The 20225-nt window shown below is 35.3% G+C and overlaps 3 protein-coding genes across 3 annotated transcripts; 1 reads left to right on the top strand and 2 right to left on the bottom strand.

Moving 5' to 3' along the window:
• Positions 1-6161: 6161 nt before the first annotated feature.
• LOC106342283 (homeobox-leucine zipper protein ATHB-4-like) lies at positions 6162-8422 on the top strand. Its single transcript, XM_013781165.1, has 4 exons — positions 6162-6455; positions 6669-7033; positions 7126-7205; positions 8005-8422. The coding sequence occupies exons 1-4, from the start codon at positions 6266-6268 to the stop codon at positions 8234-8236; spliced, it is 867 nt and encodes a 288-aa protein (XP_013636619.1). The 5' UTR covers positions 6162-6265; the 3' UTR covers positions 8237-8422.
• Positions 8423-10484: 2062 nt separating this feature from the next.
• Positions 10485-11318, bottom strand: LOC106342284 (ethylene-responsive transcription factor 13). The gene has a single exon (XM_013781166.1). The coding sequence runs from the start codon at positions 11270-11272 to the stop codon at positions 10577-10579; it is 696 nt and encodes a 231-aa protein (XP_013636620.1). The 5' UTR covers positions 11273-11318; the 3' UTR covers positions 10485-10576.
• Positions 11319-13763: 2445 nt separating this feature from the next.
• LOC106342282 (serine/threonine-protein kinase D6PKL1) lies at positions 13764-17165 on the bottom strand. The gene is made up of 3 exons (XM_013781164.1): positions 16930-17165; positions 15450-16666; positions 13764-14877 (listed from the first exon to the last, which is right to left on the bottom strand). The coding sequence occupies exons 2-3, from the start codon at positions 16622-16624 to the stop codon at positions 13959-13961; spliced, it is 2094 nt and encodes a 697-aa protein (XP_013636618.1). The 5' UTR covers positions 16625-16666; positions 16930-17165; the 3' UTR covers positions 13764-13958.
• Between the last annotated feature and the right edge of the window lie 3060 nt (positions 17166-20225).

Here is a 20225-nt window from a genome sequence, read left to right as displayed (position 1 = left end):
CGGCTTCGTCTCGACGAGAGGAACACGATGATGGGCTTGGATGCACGAGATTCGCAACGGTTAAGAAGTTATGGTCGATTTACTAAAACGGCCGAAACTAAACTCAAAAATATGGCGGTTTCCGGTTACCTTTGGTTGCGGATGATGGTGGTGGCGAGCTCAACGGTCTGACGTGCGGTGGCTCCGGCTAGGACTTCTGGTGAGCTTTCTCCCTTCCTCTTCTCTCTCTCTCTCTCCCTCTCTCTCTCTCCCTTTCTTTTATAAAGAAAAAAAAATGACCTTTGGGGATGAGGTTGGGTCAAATTTTTGGGGTCATTACATTTAGGGTCATTACAAAAATATTCATGATTAAAAATGTTTATGAATGATATGGAACATAATTCCATTTTTTTATTCAATAACTTTCCTTCCATTCATCTGCATTCAATCTTTTTAATTCTATTCATTCATAATAACATAAAAATGATAATCAGTTATAAGCTTATAGCATATGTTGAAATGGACAGAAAATACACAGGCGCAGATGGTACTGACGTATCTTTTCACGTTCCTAAAAAAAGAAAAAGGTCCACTTAAAATTTATTATATATTAAAAGAAAAGCATTGTAATAAATACATTCACACTATAATAGACAAGTGGCATCCTCACAATAATTTGATAATAAATATGCTAACGCGTTCACACTATATTCATAAATGTGTTCACACAATGTACTTTGCGTTTTTTTAATATAAAACTCACATACATGGTTCCAATAAAATTCTGGTTTTTTTTATTCGAATAAAAATAGATAACGAATCAAAAGCCAAACTATATATATATATTATTTTTATTGTTTACGGATAAAATTGAGCAAAATATTCATAAATTTTGATTCGATTCGTTATCCGTTTTGATTTGAGCAAAAAAGTCTAGATATCCATAACTCTATGAGACAAATCAAATACTAAAATACAATATAAAAAAAGAAGCAAATCACAAATACCAATATTTTTAGGAACATATATTTAATTCGATATGTTATATGCATATATATACATATATGTAAAGAATTATATATATACACGTTATATATAGTATACTTTATATCAGTTTTACAATATTTTTATGAATTAAATTTATTATATTAGGTACTAGAATTTAAAAAGTTAAATAATGGTTTATTTTTGTAATAAGGTGTTATTATTAAAATTTTCAAATAGTTTTAAAATTTTATTTTATTTTATTTACGGATCAAATCGGATATTTTTTAAAATTCTAAAACATTTCAGATATCCGAGTCACCGAATATCTAGGTGGCTAAAAATTGAATCGACACGAATGCTTCCAAATACCTAGATATTCGATATGTGTCCACCCCTATTTACGGATACAATTTTATTTTCTTTATATGAAAAAATGACTAATGTCAAGGTTTTTTCTATTTTAAATTAATTTTAATTTTATCTTTCATGTATTATTTTGAACAAAAATGTCATTTAATATTAATTAACAATATCTGTATATATTTGTCAACTATTTTTATATACTTTTTACATACAAATACATGTGCACCTTGATGTGAGCACCTTGTAATTAAGTATTCACCACAACTGAAGTATCTAATTTTTTTGAAAGTTGAAATATTTTTTCTTAATGTTTCTTTCACTACCGACCAAATTGTAGTGAAATGATTTGTCTTAATAATTTTCTTTTCTTTTTCTTAAACTATTATCTGTTTATAAACTATAATATGAAACTATTGGTTCGACATGAAGATTATCTAAAATTCTCAACATGAAAATAAATAAATAATATTAATTTTTGGTTTTTACCGGAAAAAACTAAAATATCAAACATTTTAACCAAATAAACTAAAATGAATATTAATTTAAAATAATAGTTATATTTTAGATGATTAAAAACAAGAAAATACTTAAAACCGAACCAATATTCAGATTAAACAGATTTAATATTTTTTTTATTAAAAATAACGAAACTAATAATCATATTCCGTGCAAGGCGCGGGTTATTACCTAGTGTCTATTAATTCATAACACTAGTTTAATGTCAAAACCACATTATCTTAAAGTGTATGCTAATTCATAATGATACACTTAGGGTTTTTGATCATTGTTTTATAAGTACTACTGAAATGATTAGTATCTGAATTAGTATATAGATCGAGAAGGTGATAAATGTCAGTTCAAAACCGAATAGGAAAATGAGAGAACACATGGTATGCCAGAGCTTTTGCATATGGATATGGACACACACGTGGGGCTCATTAACCCATGATTAAGTATTTGAAATTTATACATGCATGCATGATTAACCCAGGAACGTGGGCTTGTTTGCTTTGGTCGGTTCTTATCGGATCCTCTTCTAAGCTAGCTGTTTTATGCTGTATGCAAACATATATTTTTAACAATTACAGTATTCATAACTTTGGAATATTATTAATGTAGCTTGCATAACCACCAGAGCTGGACATTTTATCCGTTAAATTTGATTCCATTCATTATTCGATTCGATCCGATCCAAAAATTCTGGATATCCGTAAAATTTCGAAGCAAAGTAAATACTAAAAATCAATATCCGTTAAAATCAAAGCAAATCACAAATATTAAAATTTTGGGAAGCGGATATCCGATCCGATCCGGCAATATATAAATATATTTATATCTTGATTATATTTAAAGTTTTAAATGTATAAAATTATATAATTATTATTCTAACATATGATTGACAAATTCTATTCACATTATTATCTATATAAAAATTATTACATAAAAGGAAGATAAAAAAAATATGACAATAATAACTTTTTTTAAGTTTTGTGTTATTATAATTGTTAGTAAGTTTAAAAAAAAATTACAAAATATGTAGATTCACTACTTCTTTTAATTTTTATCTTATATATCATACAAAAATAAATTTACAAAACAAATTTGTATCGAATTTTTAAGATTATTTGTATTAATCAAAACATATGAGATATCCATAAGTATTCGTAATATCCGCAAATATATATTTATTTTCTGAATATCTGTTTTTCCAGATATCCGTATTTCTACGAATTAAAGCAAATCGAAAAATTAGATATCCGTAATATACGAAGCAAATTACAAATACCTTCAAAAACTCGGATATCTGATCCGTGTGCAGACCTAATAACCACGGACAATTAAGACGTGATTTGCACGCGAGAGAGCTAACGCGTGGGATGTTAGAGAGAGTATCCAATGATTGAAGAGAAGCGGATGTCTGGTCGTGGAGGAACAGAAATTACGCCGCACGAGTGTGGTCGCTGGTGGTGACCACGTGCTGCCATCCTGGCGACTTCCCACGAGTTCATGCACGTGAACTCCTTCCCATCTCCCATGTGACCTCCATGTTCGTAAATCTTGATTCAGTTCTACACTCGCTCCACCGCAACGTAATACTCGGAGTGTCACTGGTGACCAACGGAACGAAGAAAAACACTATGTTTCTTAATATTCCTTAAACTTTTTACCACTAATGAAGATTGCATTTTTCTTTTCATTCCTTTTCGTTCATTTGTTTATAGAGAATTATAGGACAAATCAATTCCTCACTAATTTTGATAAAGAATCATCGTTCCTAAATTTTTATTGCTACTTATTCATTTTCTATTCGTTCTTATTGTTCCTATAATGGTTACCAGTCACACCTTCTATATTGTAAAAGTTCCACGGTCATGAATATTCTCAAACAAACATTGTTAGACAATCTGAGCAAATTTGATATATTCTTCCTTTGATTTTCGTTGTGAACTTCACTGTGGCTAGCTACTTGCAACAGTTTTAAAACTGGCACTTTGTTTTATCAACATTCATTATAGCATGAGTTGATAATAATATTGATGACATTTTATATAAATTGTTATAATACATTTAAGTTAGCGTGTTAAGCCCAACATCAAAAAGATTATTACAGTTTATAATAGTAATGATTTTTAGCATGCGAAATCCTTTAACAAAAAATATAAACTCGGTTGAAGATTACAGTTATTGTTGTTTTACTTTCATCAGCAACGTTTTTCTTCCTTCCTTTTTACTATGATTGGTGAAAAATAAGAAAAATCCGGAGTAAACTCAGTTTGTTGGTATAGTTATTCTATTTTAAGCAACCACTCAAAATCATCAGCCCACCAATACTCCAAATAAAATCAATTGTATAAAAGTAACCAGCCCACCACCAGTACTGATTTAGCAGAAAGATTTGAAACCAAGGAAAAAAACATGACCAAACATGACCACATTGATTGAAGATATCCATGTCAAATACAGATTATTAACAAAAAGAATAAATTGGAAAGTAACATGCATACTGTGGGTGTTTTTTATTTTTCTAATTACTGTGGGTTGTTGAAAGCGTCGAACGTTATTTTTTTTTTTTGAAATTAATCAATAAACCTGACCCGTCTTGTTTGTAACCCTCAAAGAAACTGAAGCTGTGATAATGATAGCATTATCAACAAACAATACTAATTGTTGTCTCAGCGACAAGCTTCAAGACGACAAGTAGCCGTGAACTCTACCACAACTAGTCTTCTCCAAATGTCCGTTTTATACTCGACTGGGACCATACAAATCAATGGAAAACTTGAATTTAGCTTTTACTAGTAGTTGACCAAAAAAATAATTACAAATTAAATGAGAGTGTTTTAGTAAAAGGGAATTAGAAATGAATCTAATATTTAATGGAAAATCAAAATAATGTTGCATTCACAGGTAACTCTAAAGTCCAACCCCATACCGTGTTAGCCTCTGTGTAACCTATCAATACAACATCGTTTCTGACGTCCATTCCATTTTGAGCCCAACGCCATTATCTTCTTCTCCACCCGCACATACTCGCTAGTAGTACATTTCACGTTCAGACATACGTCACCTATATACATATGTTTTTCCTCTTAAATGGTTCTTACATGTTTTAAGAAATAAAACAATTCACACAAAGATCTGCACGACTAGTCAAGACTTTTATTGTGTATATCACTTCCCAAATGTGAAAAATCTTTTTAACTTGTTAAATAAACCATACTTGGATATCTTCCAGATAGTCAAATTTTAAATACGAATTTTGGAAAGTAAAATTCAATGATATAAAACAAAGTAATAGTCAAAACACAGAGATGTAGTCTATGGTAGGCACCGAGACTTCTCTTTTTCTCTCTTCGTGTCTTAACGGAGATGAGATGAGACGAAGCTTTCTCTGGTGCTCTACCAGGTTGTTTGATTCCGGGAGGCGGAGGTTTCTTCAGCCTCGTCGTCGTCGGCTTTTGATCTCGGGGAGGTATAGGCTTCCGAAGCTCTGCGCCGCCGACAATAGAAGACTATTTTCCTTTCTGATGCGATCGATGGGTTTATAGTTTTGATTCGCTGGGAGTCGGAGGAAATCTCGACTGGATCGATTGGATGCTCTCCGATACACGAAATCAAGGTAAAGAAGGAGATCTCGATTGGGTTGGTGTTTGAGATCTTGATTGGGTCGGAGTTTGGGTTCTTCCTTGGATGAGATCTCGATTGGTCGAGGTTACTCTCCGTGGAAGACGATCGGTTCGTGGCGCGGAGTTTCTATTCCGGTGATACTTCGGTGAAACGCCGGTGATGGCTCCGGTGACGATGCCCGAAGCGGTGAAAGGTGGAGGTGTCGGTGAAACACGTGTTCCTCATCGGTGAGGAGTCCAACACATGGTTTGGTCTTGATAATTAATCGATACGTGTGTGTGAAGCCTAGTGGGCTTGAGATGCAGTTTATGGGCTTGTCGCGCCGGGTAATGGAGGCGCATATCGGGTTAATGATTTGGGCCGGTTCTGTGGGTTGGGCTTAAAATCTATTTAGTTTTTATCCTTTGTATTTGTTTTTTTGGTAATGTATGTGGGCTTTGTCCCTTGATAATAACTTTTAGATGGCAAAAAAAAAAAAAAAAAAAGTAATAGTCAAAACACAGCTAAAAATGAAACTGAAATCTTAGGTAAATGTTAACGTTTGATATTGACTTTTAGGATGAGAATAAACAAAATAACTTTTCTCAGAAGTTCAACGTCTCGGAATAAATGGATTTTTTTTTTCTTAACATTTATTAGAGTAAAATAAAAAAATGAGCAGGTAACAGTATAAATCATCATTGCAATGACANTCTCTCTCTCTCTCGACATATCACATTTTTGAATTATATAGTAGTCATATTAACCAGCATCATTTTCTCGAGAAAATCTTGAAAATCCAAGAAAAGAATTATTTTTTTCTGGAGAAATGGGTGAAAGAGATGATGGGTTAGCTCTGAGTCTAAGCTTGGGGTTTAGTCAACTAAAGGAACCATCCCTGAGGTTGAATCTAATGCCTTCTACAACTTCTTCGTTTCCTCACATGCAAAATCACAAGAATAACCATCTCCCGCAGAAAACTCATCACAGCTCTTGGCCTCATTTATTTCAATCTTCTGGTAAATTTGTTTTTTTTTTTCTCTCCTTTTTATTTCCCTGAGATTTTGTTGTACATTTAATGTGTGAGGATTATGTTTCTGTACAAGATATGAGTATTTTTCAAATCTTCATATAATCCTCATACATGTCTATGTTGCAGATCCGATCTTTTTTCTAATATATATTTTAGCTTTACAAGACTGAAGTTGACAATGCTTTTAATTATCTAAAAGGAACCACACGTATAACCGCAGAGAGAAACTCCAACCTTGGATCTTTTCTGAGAGGTTTCGACGTGAACAGACCTCCATCGGTGGCGGTGGTGGTTGAGTTAGACGAAGAGACGGCCGGCATGTCGTCTCCGAACAGCAATGTTTCGAGTGTGAGTGGAAATAAGAGGGATCTTGCTGCAGCGGCGAGAGGAGAAGGAGATGAAACCGAGGGGGAGAGAGCTTCTTGCTCACACGGCGGCGGAAGCTGTGGAAGCGACGACGAAGACGGAGCAAACAGAGACGGTTCAAGAAAGAAACTCCGGTTATCGAAAGACGAAGCTTTGGTTCTTGAAGAGACTTTCAAAGAACATAGCACTCTTAATCCGGTTAGTGGCATTTTCGTAAAAATTAACTTAGATGGCAAGCACCTAAAAATAGCCTCATCTTATTTCATTTTGCGAACCATCTGATTTGGCAGAAGCAAAAGCTGGCACTAGCGAAACAGTTGAATCTGAGGACAAGGCAAGTAGAAGTGTGGTTTCAGAACCGCAGGGCAAGGTAAAGAAAATCCTCACTATCTCTAGGGGTATTAAGGGAAATATTGATGTACAGAACCTTAGTAATTGCTATGATGGGGATATAATTGTCCTTTTATGACCCCAATAGATTTTCATCTCACTGTCCTAAAAGGAAAATCGTATTTAGGATCTTCTTAAACCATGCTTAACCCCTTAAGTTCGGCTAATTGACGGTTCTTAGCTTTTTTAGATTTTAACTAAGAAAAGCTAGGAACCGCCTCTTAAATAAGAGATATGTAAGAGCATGATTATTGAGAGGTTCTTAGGATGGGATTTTTAGCGGAATATAAGAACCCGTCTCTTAACTTTTAACTAAAAAAAAGTTAAGAACCGGTTCTTTAAGAACCGGTTCTTAAATAAGAGTTTTAAGAACCGGTTCTTAACTTTTTTAGTTAAAAGTTAAGAGACGGATTTTCATATTCCGTTAAGAACTTCACTCTAAGAACCCTCGAATAATCATCCTCTTGACCATGGAGTTTTCTACTTTTTACTACAGCCTTTTATTAAAGAGGGATCAGAGAGATGCATGCATGCGTATGCATTAAAAGAAGAATCTAATTCTGTTGTGTTTCTTTGTCATTTTCTCCGTTTTAATTTTGTATATAAAGAATATTATTGACCATACGTTATATAGCTAGTTTAGTCAAAATAAAAAGAATTGTGTGTTAGTGACAAAAAAAAAAAAAAAAAGAATTGTGTAATCTTCAAAAATATATAACATTTTTTTGGTCATGAGGAAGGATAATAACATCATATATTTGATTTTCTTACATGTTCAGGACGAAGCTGAAACAAACGGAGGTTGATTGTGAGTATTTGAAGAGATGTTGCGATAATCTAACGGAGGAGAATCGTAGGTTGCAGAAGGAAGTATCTGGGCTTAGGGCGTTGAAGCTGTCTCCAAATCTCTACATGCAAATGACTCCAACCACTCTTACCATGTGCCCTTCTTGTGAACGTGTCTCAGCTTCCTCCTCTGCTGTGGCTGCTCCTCCTCCTCCCTCGTCTTAGCTCACTAGGGAAGAGTATTCTCGGTAGTTTTAGTTAAGTATATACTATAAATATAAGAATGAAAACTGAAACTTAAAAGTTTTCATGCGAGATTAAATTCTATCTATTACAAAATGAGAAAGACGTCAGCTGGATCTGAGACTTTTAACAATGTAAATTAACTCTTTGACATAATGCAACTAGTGGTGCAAGTCAACTATATCTGAGACTTGTAATCGAATCCTCTGCTTCTTCTAGGTTTCATGCTCTGCCTAGTATATCAACCATACAGCCATAATGCTCAATCTTAGCCTTATGGCCACACTCTTCCATCATATGGAACCATTTTCTTCCTTCCTCCACTAAACCTCAATATGATTACAAGCTGAAAGAACCGCGAGAATTGTGACCTCATCTGGCTTTACTTCTCTCAGCATTGCCAAGAATAGATCCCCATTCAAAGCATACCCATTTATCATATCGTTCCAAGATGCGACCTCTTTGTTGTTGCAGTAACCATGAATTATAATGGTCCAAGTGACTACAGTTCTAAATCTCATCTCATTAAATAATCTTCTAGAAGAGGTCATGTCACCAGACTTAACATAACCATCCTTCATCACGTAATATATCACACCGTCTTTAACTTCAGTCATCTCATCAAAGAGCGTACTCCCTACTTCCACCTCCCCACGCCTAGCAGAATACAGATTAGAGCTGTCCAAGAAACCTCACTTCTCTGAGGCATTTCATCGAAAACTCTCCTTGCGGATCCCATCTTCCCAAACTTAGCCTACATATGAACAACTCCTGTCGAAACCTACATATCTGCACAAAAACCATATCTCCGAATCTGGCTAATGGCTATGCAACTGTAAACCTTTGCGAATACACATACTCAAAGAACAAGACTTTGTCAATGTAGTTATCTTAGTGGCCGGTTATTGGGTTTCATGAAATAAAAAGGTTACCGAATCAGAATCGAGTAAACCGGATTAGACGATGGAACAAAGTCCTTGTTAAGCCCGTTAGTCGATGAGATATCCAAATGACCCAAAAATATTAATTATCTTTTATGTTATATTTCAATATTTTGGATATGTTAGTTTATTTTTTTTGAATTTATGGATAAATTGTTTATATTTTCGATATTTACCACTCGTATTTATCGGTTTTCAATACTAAAAACTGAATCGAAACTATACCAAATGAAAAATCCTATCGATTTTTTAATGAGCCTAAATTTGTTTTACCTAAAAGATTTTAAACCTACTGGTTCCTCGTAAACTTATAAGAATAACTAAATGCTTATAACTATGATATGTTAAGAAGAATAAAAAAGTCAAAGAGTGGCTGCAACTCTGTAGTAGTTGCTAGTACTATGAATCTTCAAAACGCCAGACCACAAGTAGCACGATCAAGAAAATTATGACTTGGATTGCTCCAAAAAAGGAAAGAAGGAAAACGTTTTCCGTGATTTAATTCGATTAAAGATGTGATTTGACAAAACCCTCGTGTGAGAATCTTGACCAACAAATGGTGGCGCAAGTCAAGTAACTTATGCAAACAAGAAATTCCTGTTTTCTTATCAGTTTGTAAATCTAACGACATTAGCTACTTATGTTGCATTGATAAACAATATATTTAGTAAGACTTACCTAATAGATTCCCAGTAATCGTTCTGATTATTAAAAATAGAGTGTTAGGTGCCGAAAATAAATAATTAGCATGTTATTAGGTTAAATTAATTGCTTCATATCCCTTTTAAATAATGTGACCACCCACCTACTTTAAACCGTCAAATTTGTTTGATCAACCGACAATGATGATTAAACAGTTTACAAATTACTGCATGTCAAAGCAACTTCATCTATGATATTGAGGATTTGAGAAACTATTGGATCAATATCTAAAATTTTGAAAATCTTACTTATTATTCTATAAATATTCAGCACATTAAACATTTTTAGAACTTCTTCATACCATGGATGAGGCTGTTCTCAACTTCTCATTATATATCAGTATGAAAATCTTCATCATTAATTGTAAGGTTTGAACTAGTGACAAGAAGTTGAATTGTAAGGTTTGAACTGGTGACAAGGAGTAGAAAAACAAAATTACTGATAAGAAATCAATTATAATTTGACACTACTTGTTTTCAAAATGAAAATGTAATATTAGAAACTGATAGAAATGATAATATAACTTTTATATAAGTGAAACTTGTAAGTGTTACTGTAGAATTGAATCAGAAAAAAAGAGTCAATATTGAGATTCTATCACATTATCCATTCCAATAAGCAAACCTCTTATACATTAATTAAATTTTATTTAAAAGCTTTATTAAATCATTGCTGATTGTCAAAAATACGTATAAGCCGATTGATCCACAGTGAAATCCAAATCCGAGACAACCAAGCTAGATTCACCGTCTTCAACGTGACCTACACTCTTCTGCTCCGACGATGAATAATCGGAGACTGACGGTTCCGGCGAACGGCGGCGAGGCCTGATCCTAACCGGCTCATACTTACAAGTACCAATCAAATGTGGAAAGTTAAGCTTAGCTTTTGACCCCTTGAGCTGAAACGCTGCTCGGTCGTAAGCCACCGCCGCGTCTTCCGGCGTCTCGTAAGTCCCGAGCCAAACCCTAGCTCCGTTCTTCTTTGGATCCCTTATCTCCGCGGCGAACTTCCCCCACGGCCTCCTCCTCACTCCCCTGTACTGCATTCCCTTTTGCCTCGGCGGAGCGTTGGAACCACTCGCCTCCGACGCAACCACAGTCTCCGGTTTCTCATCTCTCACGGAAACTTGGGCCGTAGCCACCGGAGATGAGACGGGAGGAACGGTGGGTGTCCAGCCGGAGCTAACGGCGTCACGGAGAGTGTTGTAAATGGCCATGTCTTGAGAGTCGTCGACGCTTAACGGCAAGTCGCTCCAGTTGTCGTTTAAGATGACGTTGCTGAAACTAGGGTTCCGGTAGAAAACGGGTGTGTTAACGCCGTTATTGACGGAATCAGCTGAGTTTGTTGAGTCGTTGTAATCAAAACCTGACATTGTTGGCGTAGTTAGGGCTTGAGAGTGGGTTTAGAGAGTGAAAGGGAAGCTGTCGTATTGTTGCTTAAAACACTACGGAGGAGATTTTATTTATAAAGGTACGGAACGAGAAGGTACATGGAATGTTCTTTGAGACTGAACATGATGATGTCTTTAGCTTTAGGATGATAGTGTGTCCGAAGTTTCCTTGTTTTTGTTTAAATATCCCTCGTTGTTTAAAGCCATAACGCGACAAAGTATTAGTTATTTATTCTGTTTGGTCTTTTTTTGGTCTTTCTTTTTCAATTCTCTGATAATCATTCTTGTAACGATTTTGTTCATAATATTTGTCCACTTTTTCGTTAGGATTTTCCGATTTGGCAATGTTAATAGTTACAATATAGGTGTTTAATCAAACATAGGTGTAAAACATTAGAAACATACTCCCTCCATTTCATATTAAGTGTCGTTTTAGAGAATTTTTCGTTAGTCGTTTTCGATTTTCAATGCAAAATTTATTAATTTTATGTTAAATTTATTTTTCTATTGGTTGAAATATGGTCAGGTGTATACGTAATAGTATTTTTTATAGGAAATGTACAAAATTAATTATTTCCTTAATCTATGTGCCGAAATCTAAAACGACACTTATAATAAAACAGAGGGAGTATAACTTAGTGAAAATCTGTTTATTTATAATTTAAGTAATTCCTAAAGTCAGAACTGATTCATTAACTTATAGTTTTATATAGAATAGTTTTTTCAGTTGATCATCTTTTACCATTGGTCAATGGCAATGTCAAGGTTCATCACTTTTGAATAATCAACATTGTCAAAAGAAAAAAGCTAATTTATAAATTAGAAATAGTTACAACGCGCAACACAACAGTGGAAAGTCAACAAAACAATGGAAATATAGCTAGATTCGTTAGAACAACGACGGGTCTAAAAAAACTATATTAAATACATAATGCAGAAAATTTCCAGGTACGGAATGAATAAAATATGTGCCAAACCAAAACCTTATATTTATTCTCGTTATACCAAAGGGCATGCTCATGATTTTTGACACTTTTTGTTTCTTACATTTTTTGGCTAAGAGACGGTTTTTATATCTTTTATTTAAGAGACGGTTTTTAGTTTTTCTTAGTTGTCTCTTAACCGAAGCTAAGAACCCTAGTCAAAAGACCGGAGTTAATTATGGTATAAGACCATCTCTAATGTATTCCCCTATTTTTACCTCTAAAATAGAGCATCTCTAAAATAGAGATAAGTTTCTCTCCAATGTATTTCTCTATTTTTACCTCTATAAAGGAATATTTTCAAAAGATTCTATTTTAATTTTACAAAAGATACATTTTGTTTATAAAAGTTGATAACTAACCCTATTTATTTTAACTTTTAAAATATTTTCATAAACTTATGAATTTTTTTAAACTAAAGTTTTGTTAAAAGACTATTATGTAAATAAAAAATGTTATTATATTCCTACAAAAACTATATTTCTCTATAAATATAATTATTTTGGTTACAACTATAAAAAATTGAAAGTTAAAGGACTATTTTGAAAATAAAAAAGTATGACTCTATAAATAGAGGAAAAAATAGTAATCTCTATTTTAGAGGTGAAAATAGAGATGAGATAGAACACTTTTACTTCTATTATAGCATATAGAGGTGAAAATAACTAGGGGTTGGAGATGCTCCAAGGGGAATAAGACATAAGCTCTCTGGATTTAAAAAATAATAATCATTACCCCTCTAAAGAAAATATTAGCTAATATTAAAGAACACAATTTTCACGTGCCGACGAATGTTCTAAAATACTATTAAGCCCGACGTAGAAAGGCAAAGTCATACGTCAAAGACACGCTTTGTTAATTGACTTTCGTTTTACTCAATCCATTGGTTCATTTCTTTGTAACATCACTCTATACCAATACAGGAAAAACATTTAAATAATTCTATTTGAGTAATTCTTTACTTAAATAGACGTTGGCATTTTACGCAAGGGAACGGCGGAACGAAACAAACTATCTAAAAAAACTGTGATACAATATTGGGCCAAAGGCCCATAAATTGATACGCCTTATGAAACGCCCGTCATGGTTGGTTCAGTCAAAATCAAGGAGAGTGGAATGGGACCAAAGTTCAGCTCAACAAATTAGTAGTCTTATAGACAATGAGGAAAGGCAACAACAGTCCACTTGTTTGGGACTGGAAAGGGACACACCATAAAAGACTAAATCACCTATTAAAATGTACTCCTACAATATATCTTTATAACTATGTTTAGCATTGATTCCTTTCAACAGAAAACTCATTGTTTGAATACTAGTCCAGAAAATATATTATTTAAATTGGGTTTATTCTGACAAAATGATCATTTCTCTTTTTTGTCTGAAGAACATAGGGTTTCTTCTTGGACCACCATAACATGCATGGCAGTGACATAACAATCCATTTGACTCAAAAGAAAAAGAGATTCCGACAAACACAGCAGTAGTAATAGTAGTAGTACCAAAGGAGATTTTCTTAAGACTTGGAGCTTTCCATGTCCTTACAAAAGTTTTGGTTCAAATAGAAGAAAGATTTAACCTGCTAACCCCCTCCACTCTGATCTATTAAACCCCCTTGACATAAGAAGACTATAACTACTAATTAAGCAACCAAACACAAACTCTTCTGAGGGAAAAAAACAAAGCCTTCAGAAAAACTCAAAGTCTAGAAACTTCCCACCAGCTTTTGCATCTCCTCCTCCTCCTCCTGCTGCCGCCGCTGATACAGGTGGTGGTCCCATCATCCTCTTGCTGTTACTACCAAACCCAACAGGATCAATCGGTCCATACTTCGGCGGCGGCTCTACCTCCATCTGCCTCGGCACTTCAGGAGGAGTACTACACCTTATCAACGCCCAGTTCACTCCTTCGAAAAACGGATGCTGCTTTATCTCCGTTGCTCCTCTCTTCGTCCCCAACCTACTCTTCGGATCTTTCACCAGCAACGCCTGAACCAAGTCCCTCCCCGCGTAGCTAGTGGCCGGCGACTCAGGGAACTTCAACTGCTCTCCCACCACATTAAACAGAGTAGCTCTGTTCCCTGATCCTTTAAACGGCGTCTTACCGTACAAAAGCTCGTGAACAAAGATACCAAACGTCCACCAATCCACCGCGCTTCCGTGCCCTTCTCCCTTGATGATCTCCGGAGCTAAGTACTCGTGCGTGCCAACGAAGGACATGGACCTCGTGTTGGGCTCGGCCACCAGCTCGGGGAGAGAACCTCCTCCCGAGTGATGTGATTTGAAGAAATCTGTTTGAGTTTTACGAGTCTTGTTCTTTTTGGTAGGGAAGATGCGACGCGGTAGGAAGCACGAGGGTTGGATGATGCAAGAGGATGTGGGCTCTATGCAAGCGGGTTGGACGCAGAAGGCGCCGCGTTTTGAGGGGTCGGAGTCGAAGGTTTTGATCAGGGTTGGAGAAACCGCGCATCTCAGGGAGAGGTCGAAGTCTGAGAGCATTATGTGACCGTCGTCTCGGACGAGGACGTTCTCGGGTTTCAAGTCTCTGTAGACAACGCCGAGCATGTGGAGATACTCGAGCGCTAGCAGCACCTCTGCAGCGTAGAACCTGCAGGAGAAACCGAAACCAAACCGAATTTCATAAATATTCATGTGGATCATGTATCACTAGAACCAAAAAAGCTAAACCAGAACCAAACCGAAAACCGAATAGATATCTGGATTTTTAAATACAGATTATTATACCTAAAATATTAGTTATATTAAGTTTCTGAATAATCAAATATCTTTTAAAGAACTTATTATAAACCGAATTATCCGAATATCTTTTTATGCAAAATATTAAAAATTATCCAAACTACCCAATTTTATCCGAACAACCCAAATTATCCGATATTTAAACTGAAAACCCAATTTTCTGATGTTTTTTACCCATTTTATCCAAAATTACCGAAAAAACTGGTCTGGACCTGAATTATTATTTTGGATATTAGTTGGTTCCCAACTTTACTATCCAAACCGAAAATTAAAATAATTGAATCAAAACCAAACCGAAAATCAAAATACCGAACAGTTCCTAAATTTCTATAACTAAAAACCGAGAACCCAAATATCTGAACTAAAACCAAACCGAAAACCCAACAACCTATGCCTAGTTGGAACAGAGAGACAAAGACATACCTAGCAGCATACTCAGAGAAATGCTTCCCAGGCTGGCGCTGCCTCAAAGTATGCAAATCACCACCAGGACAATACTCCATAACCAAACAAGAGAACCTATCCGTCTCAAAATGAGTATACAACGTCGGCAAAAACGGATGATCCAACAGCTGCAGAATCTCCCTCTCAGTCTGCGCCCTATTCAACTTCTTCCTATTCTCAAGAGAAGCTTTATCCATCACCTTCACAGCGAAATGACACCTGGTCCCACTCAGCTCCGCCAGATACACACTCCCTATATCACCACACCCCAACCGCTTCAGCAGCTTGAAATGGCTCATCCCTAGCACACCGTCCCGCGTCCTGACGGCTAAAATAGCGTTCCACCTCGGATCGTTCCCTTTGTGCGGCTTGTTGAGACTCCCCGTGAAGTTGCTCCAGCTGCTCTCTTCGCTCAAGCAGCTGCTGTCGCTCGCTCTGCTCTCGAACGAATCGAACACCATGTTGATGCTCCTGTTATCAATGTAGTTCTTGTCCATGCTGAGCACGACATCGTTCCTCTGCTGATCAGCGGAAGTGCTGTTGGCCATACTCATGGCCCTTGCGAAGTTTATGCTTTCCACGCTGCTGTTGTGTGGGCTCGCGTCCCAAACGCATTCCTTGTCTGAATCTTGCGGCGGGAGAGAGTTGTCTGTGTTCTGAGAGGCACGAGCCATAGATGTGGCAGGCTCAGGGACGCAGAGGGAGAGATCCTCGAGGAAAGGTCCTTTAGTGGCGGTAGGGACATAAACAGTTGTTATGAGGTCCATGTCGTCAGGCTCTGGAGGATGGCTAACACCGCGGAAGGAGCTAGAGCCAGCTTCATCACCACCACCTACCTCTTCGATCTCCAGCAAAGGGTACTTTGAATCCATCGTTGTTGGCCTCACCACAGGCTCAAACTCCTGAAAATCATTCATATCACCACCAATCATCATCATCTCGTCTCTATGATGCACATTGAGAACTTGGCTTAGCTCTCTCCCTAACGTCGTAGTGGGGTTCACTGGTCTTCCTCCTCCCTTGTTGTTGTATCGAGCAGCTCGTTCCCTCAAAGACTCCAGATGCATACCGTTATCTCTATTTTCAAAGTCTAGGTATTGCCTTCTTGAGACAGGACCTTTACTAAGCTCACCAACTCTTTCCATATCCAGCATTCATACGAGATCTTCAACACTCCAAAACAAATCTCTTTATACCTTATAAAAAAAAAAACCAAACATGTTTAACTAAATCAATCTGGGACCGTCTTGTCTGAGAATAAACACAACTGATTTGGTAATAAAACCTCAGGGCTAATGGTTTCAAGACAAAGATACAGAACACGAGTTTGTGTGTGTGTCTGTATTATCCCTCCATTGTTCGATAACAACCATAGGGATTAAAGATTTCATTTTTAACTTTTCATTTACAAAACCCATTTAGAAAACGACAAAAAGAAAGAGACTTTAGTCACACTAACCGGAAATAAGAGACGAAGAGATCCCGAGATTGAGCAGTCTTCCGGTTACAATGCAGAGAGATTTTATCACCGGAGAAAGTTTCTTTCTCCGATGAAGCAGAGAGGCGATGAAAGAAGAAGAAGAACCCTCGTCTCTTCACTCCTCAGGCTCGAAGATTGAGAGAGTTGTGAAGAAAGGCTTTTGCTTTATGTGTGTGTGTGTGGGCGCTATCTCTAGCTGTAGAGCTGCGACTGACGGTAACGGAGGAAATTTTTATTTTATTTTTAAAGGAGAAAAAAATATTAAAGGAGAGGTGAGAGTGGGACCCGTATACTGTAGGGTCCAGTCATTAAAGTGGGACCTACATGTGTTCCTTCTTCAACCTACAATTTGGTTTGAGACGTTTCTTTTGTTATGGTTTTTGATCAGATGTTTCTTTCTTTCTTTTCGTGTGAGAGATTGATTCCATTTTTTTCCTTAGGTTAAAACCAAAACCTAGATATTAATCATTGTTTTTTCAACTATAATCACTTTGTTTAGGGTTTACCAATCTTGGTATAAAACACTTCTAATGCATTATGGAATCTTGATAATTGCTAACAATCGAACATATATATGCTGGAAGTCTTTTCGGATGAATGAACAAAGAGTGTTGTATGTAGTATTTTTGAATATTGTAAAAACAAGCTTTATTTTGTGAGAGAATGGACTATTCCTTTTGTTGTGTAATGAAAACATAAGAAAAAAAAATGAATAGTGAGAGTATATAGTATTTATGAATAGTTTTAAAACGAACTTTATTTTGTGAGAGAATGGAACTATTCCTTTTGTTGTGTAATAGAATATAAGAAAAAAAATGAATTGCGAAAGAAAGAGACAAGGAATCTAAACCTTGTGGATTTGTGAAAAACACTTTATTGACCCACCATCGCATATGTTGATTAGCTTTTTTCTTATTTTTCTCTTCATTTCCCATCACTTTTCCTTTTATTTTTTTGTTGCCCCTACGCAAAATATTTGTCTTTATTTGAAGCATTATTTGATCGTAGCATTTTGAATGGTGACCGCTTAAAGAACAAGTGAAAATAAGGAATAAAAAAAGCGAAGTGCAATGGAATGTCATCGATAACTATAGTTGTTAATTGTAATATTAACAGTGGTAGATAATCATGATCAGTAGCATGTAAGGAGTATTTGACAACGGAATAACAAAATTCTTGATAATAATAAAGAGGTTATTTGATTAATCATGTCTCTTCAACTCCACTAATTTATGTTGAATCTACTCTCTTTGTGCAGGTGGTGGCCATATCACTATACTGTAGAACAGTTGAGGTTCAATGGACACTATACTTGAAAGCAATGATTAGTGGACATTGTTTTGTGAGTTAAACAATAGGAATAGTATAGTATTTTTGTCTTAATTTCAGCAATAAGAATAGTATATAGTTTAGTTCAATATTATTGTCTTAATTTCAGCAATAAGAATAGTATATAGTTGGATTATAAAAACAATGTTGGCCCTCGACGCTCTAATCATGGCGGGCTTAGTGAATGATGCTTTATTTGCCTGCAAAGTAAATAAAAGCTGCGATGATAATTCTATTAGCATTTTTTATTCGAAAAGATTAACACTGCTAGTAATGTAAGAACAAAAATATTATAAGCAGACAGAGATAGTTGTCGGCTTAGAAAGTTAAAGACGAAAATGACCACTAAGTGAGGCGTTGAAAGGCTATTAAGACAAGGGTAAGATCGATAATACGAATCATATGGATTGCGCGTGGATTGAAGAGATCTCTGTCTGGGTCAGTTTTATCTTTATCTCATTTACCAAACGATCCAAAACACATGCAGTGTCTCGTCCTTTTTATGTAATAATAGGATCAAATTTTGTAAATTTTTTCTCTGATCGTGTCTCTGGCATTGTTCATATTCCCATGAGTTCATTAGATCATTTGGCTTGTAACTATTTGCGTAATTTTGTTATGATTGTCTTAAATAAATAACTATAGATGGTTGGTGGTGGGTTTTAAAATAGAGAGCTAGTTATCTTGAAATTTCGTTACAGTTAGTAATAGTAAATATATATTTTATACATTTCATATTAAGTTTCACTGTTTCAAAATCATCTCTAGGAAGTATATCTCCTTATTCTCCCTCGGGTTTTATACAAGGTTACAATTCAAAACTAGCTATGTGAATATTTGTCCAAGGTTTCTTCAGATTCATCAAATATTATACGCAATTTCTATAAAGTCTTTTGACCTAAATACTATGTGAACAGTTGTCCAATGGTTCTACGAAACACATGCAGTTAGTTAACTTTGAATAAAATAAGTGATGCTTGTATGAACATTATATTCTTTTTGTTTTGGAATCTCCAATTAGCCTCACTATTCTATATAATTCAAATAGTAAACCATTTACTAAATACCAAGCTCTTAGGTAAAGATAATTTGTATTTAGGTATGTGGAATAAATGGGTGTGAATGTGTGGTACTAACTATGGTATCTTTATAGGTGGGGACTTGAATCTGAGCCCTTCTCTTTACTGAAAAGCACTTAGAAGAAAATAAAGAAGGGTTTGAAACTTTGAACACCAAAAAATAATAGACTTATCGAAACAATACAAAGGGAAAAAGCAACACGTTTCTTAATTTTTGAACTCTTCTGATTCCATTCTCATCACATTATGTTTTATTCCTTCCTCCTCACTTACATCATTAAATTTGCATATTCAAAATATATATCCATGTACTTAAGCAGCAAGCCAGAATAACCTGGTCAATGGTCTAGTTTGAAGAAGATCTAAATTGTAAATTCGACCGATGTCTATCCATATTTTGTAACTGTAAACTTTTTATTCAGAATCAGCCATAAAACGCAAGAATCTAATGATTTTCACTTGTTCTTGATTAACAAAGAAAACTTCAGTACTATTTGATATGGGTTCGAGACTAATTAATTCTACATTTCCATCATGGTATTTGAAATGGGTTAGGGTTTTTATTTAATCAAAATCCGGCCCATACTTATATATTATTTTGGCCCGTATGTTCTTGGTCTATTTTCATATACAAAGCCTATCCATCATTCTGTTCTTAATATTTTATCCTCTAATTATCGTATATTTAATTTATTGTGAAAAAAACGCTAGCACACTAATAAAAATATTGGATATGTCAAGATTTGAGAGAAGATTTGTGAGAATGTGTTGTATATTTCTTATTGCTTACACCACTATATATATAGTGGTTCATACAAGGTGGTGTAAAAAAGAGAATTGATTACAAAGATACTCTACATAATGACA

This window comes from Brassica oleracea, chromosome C4 (assembly GCF_000695525.1).
Source record: "Brassica oleracea var. oleracea cultivar TO1000 chromosome C4, BOL, whole genome shotgun sequence".
Lineage (NCBI taxonomy): Eukaryota > Viridiplantae > Streptophyta > Magnoliopsida > Brassicales > Brassicaceae > Brassica > Brassica oleracea.
Note: the sequence above shows the minus strand (reverse complement) of the source record. Positions and strands in the feature narration are given on the sequence as shown.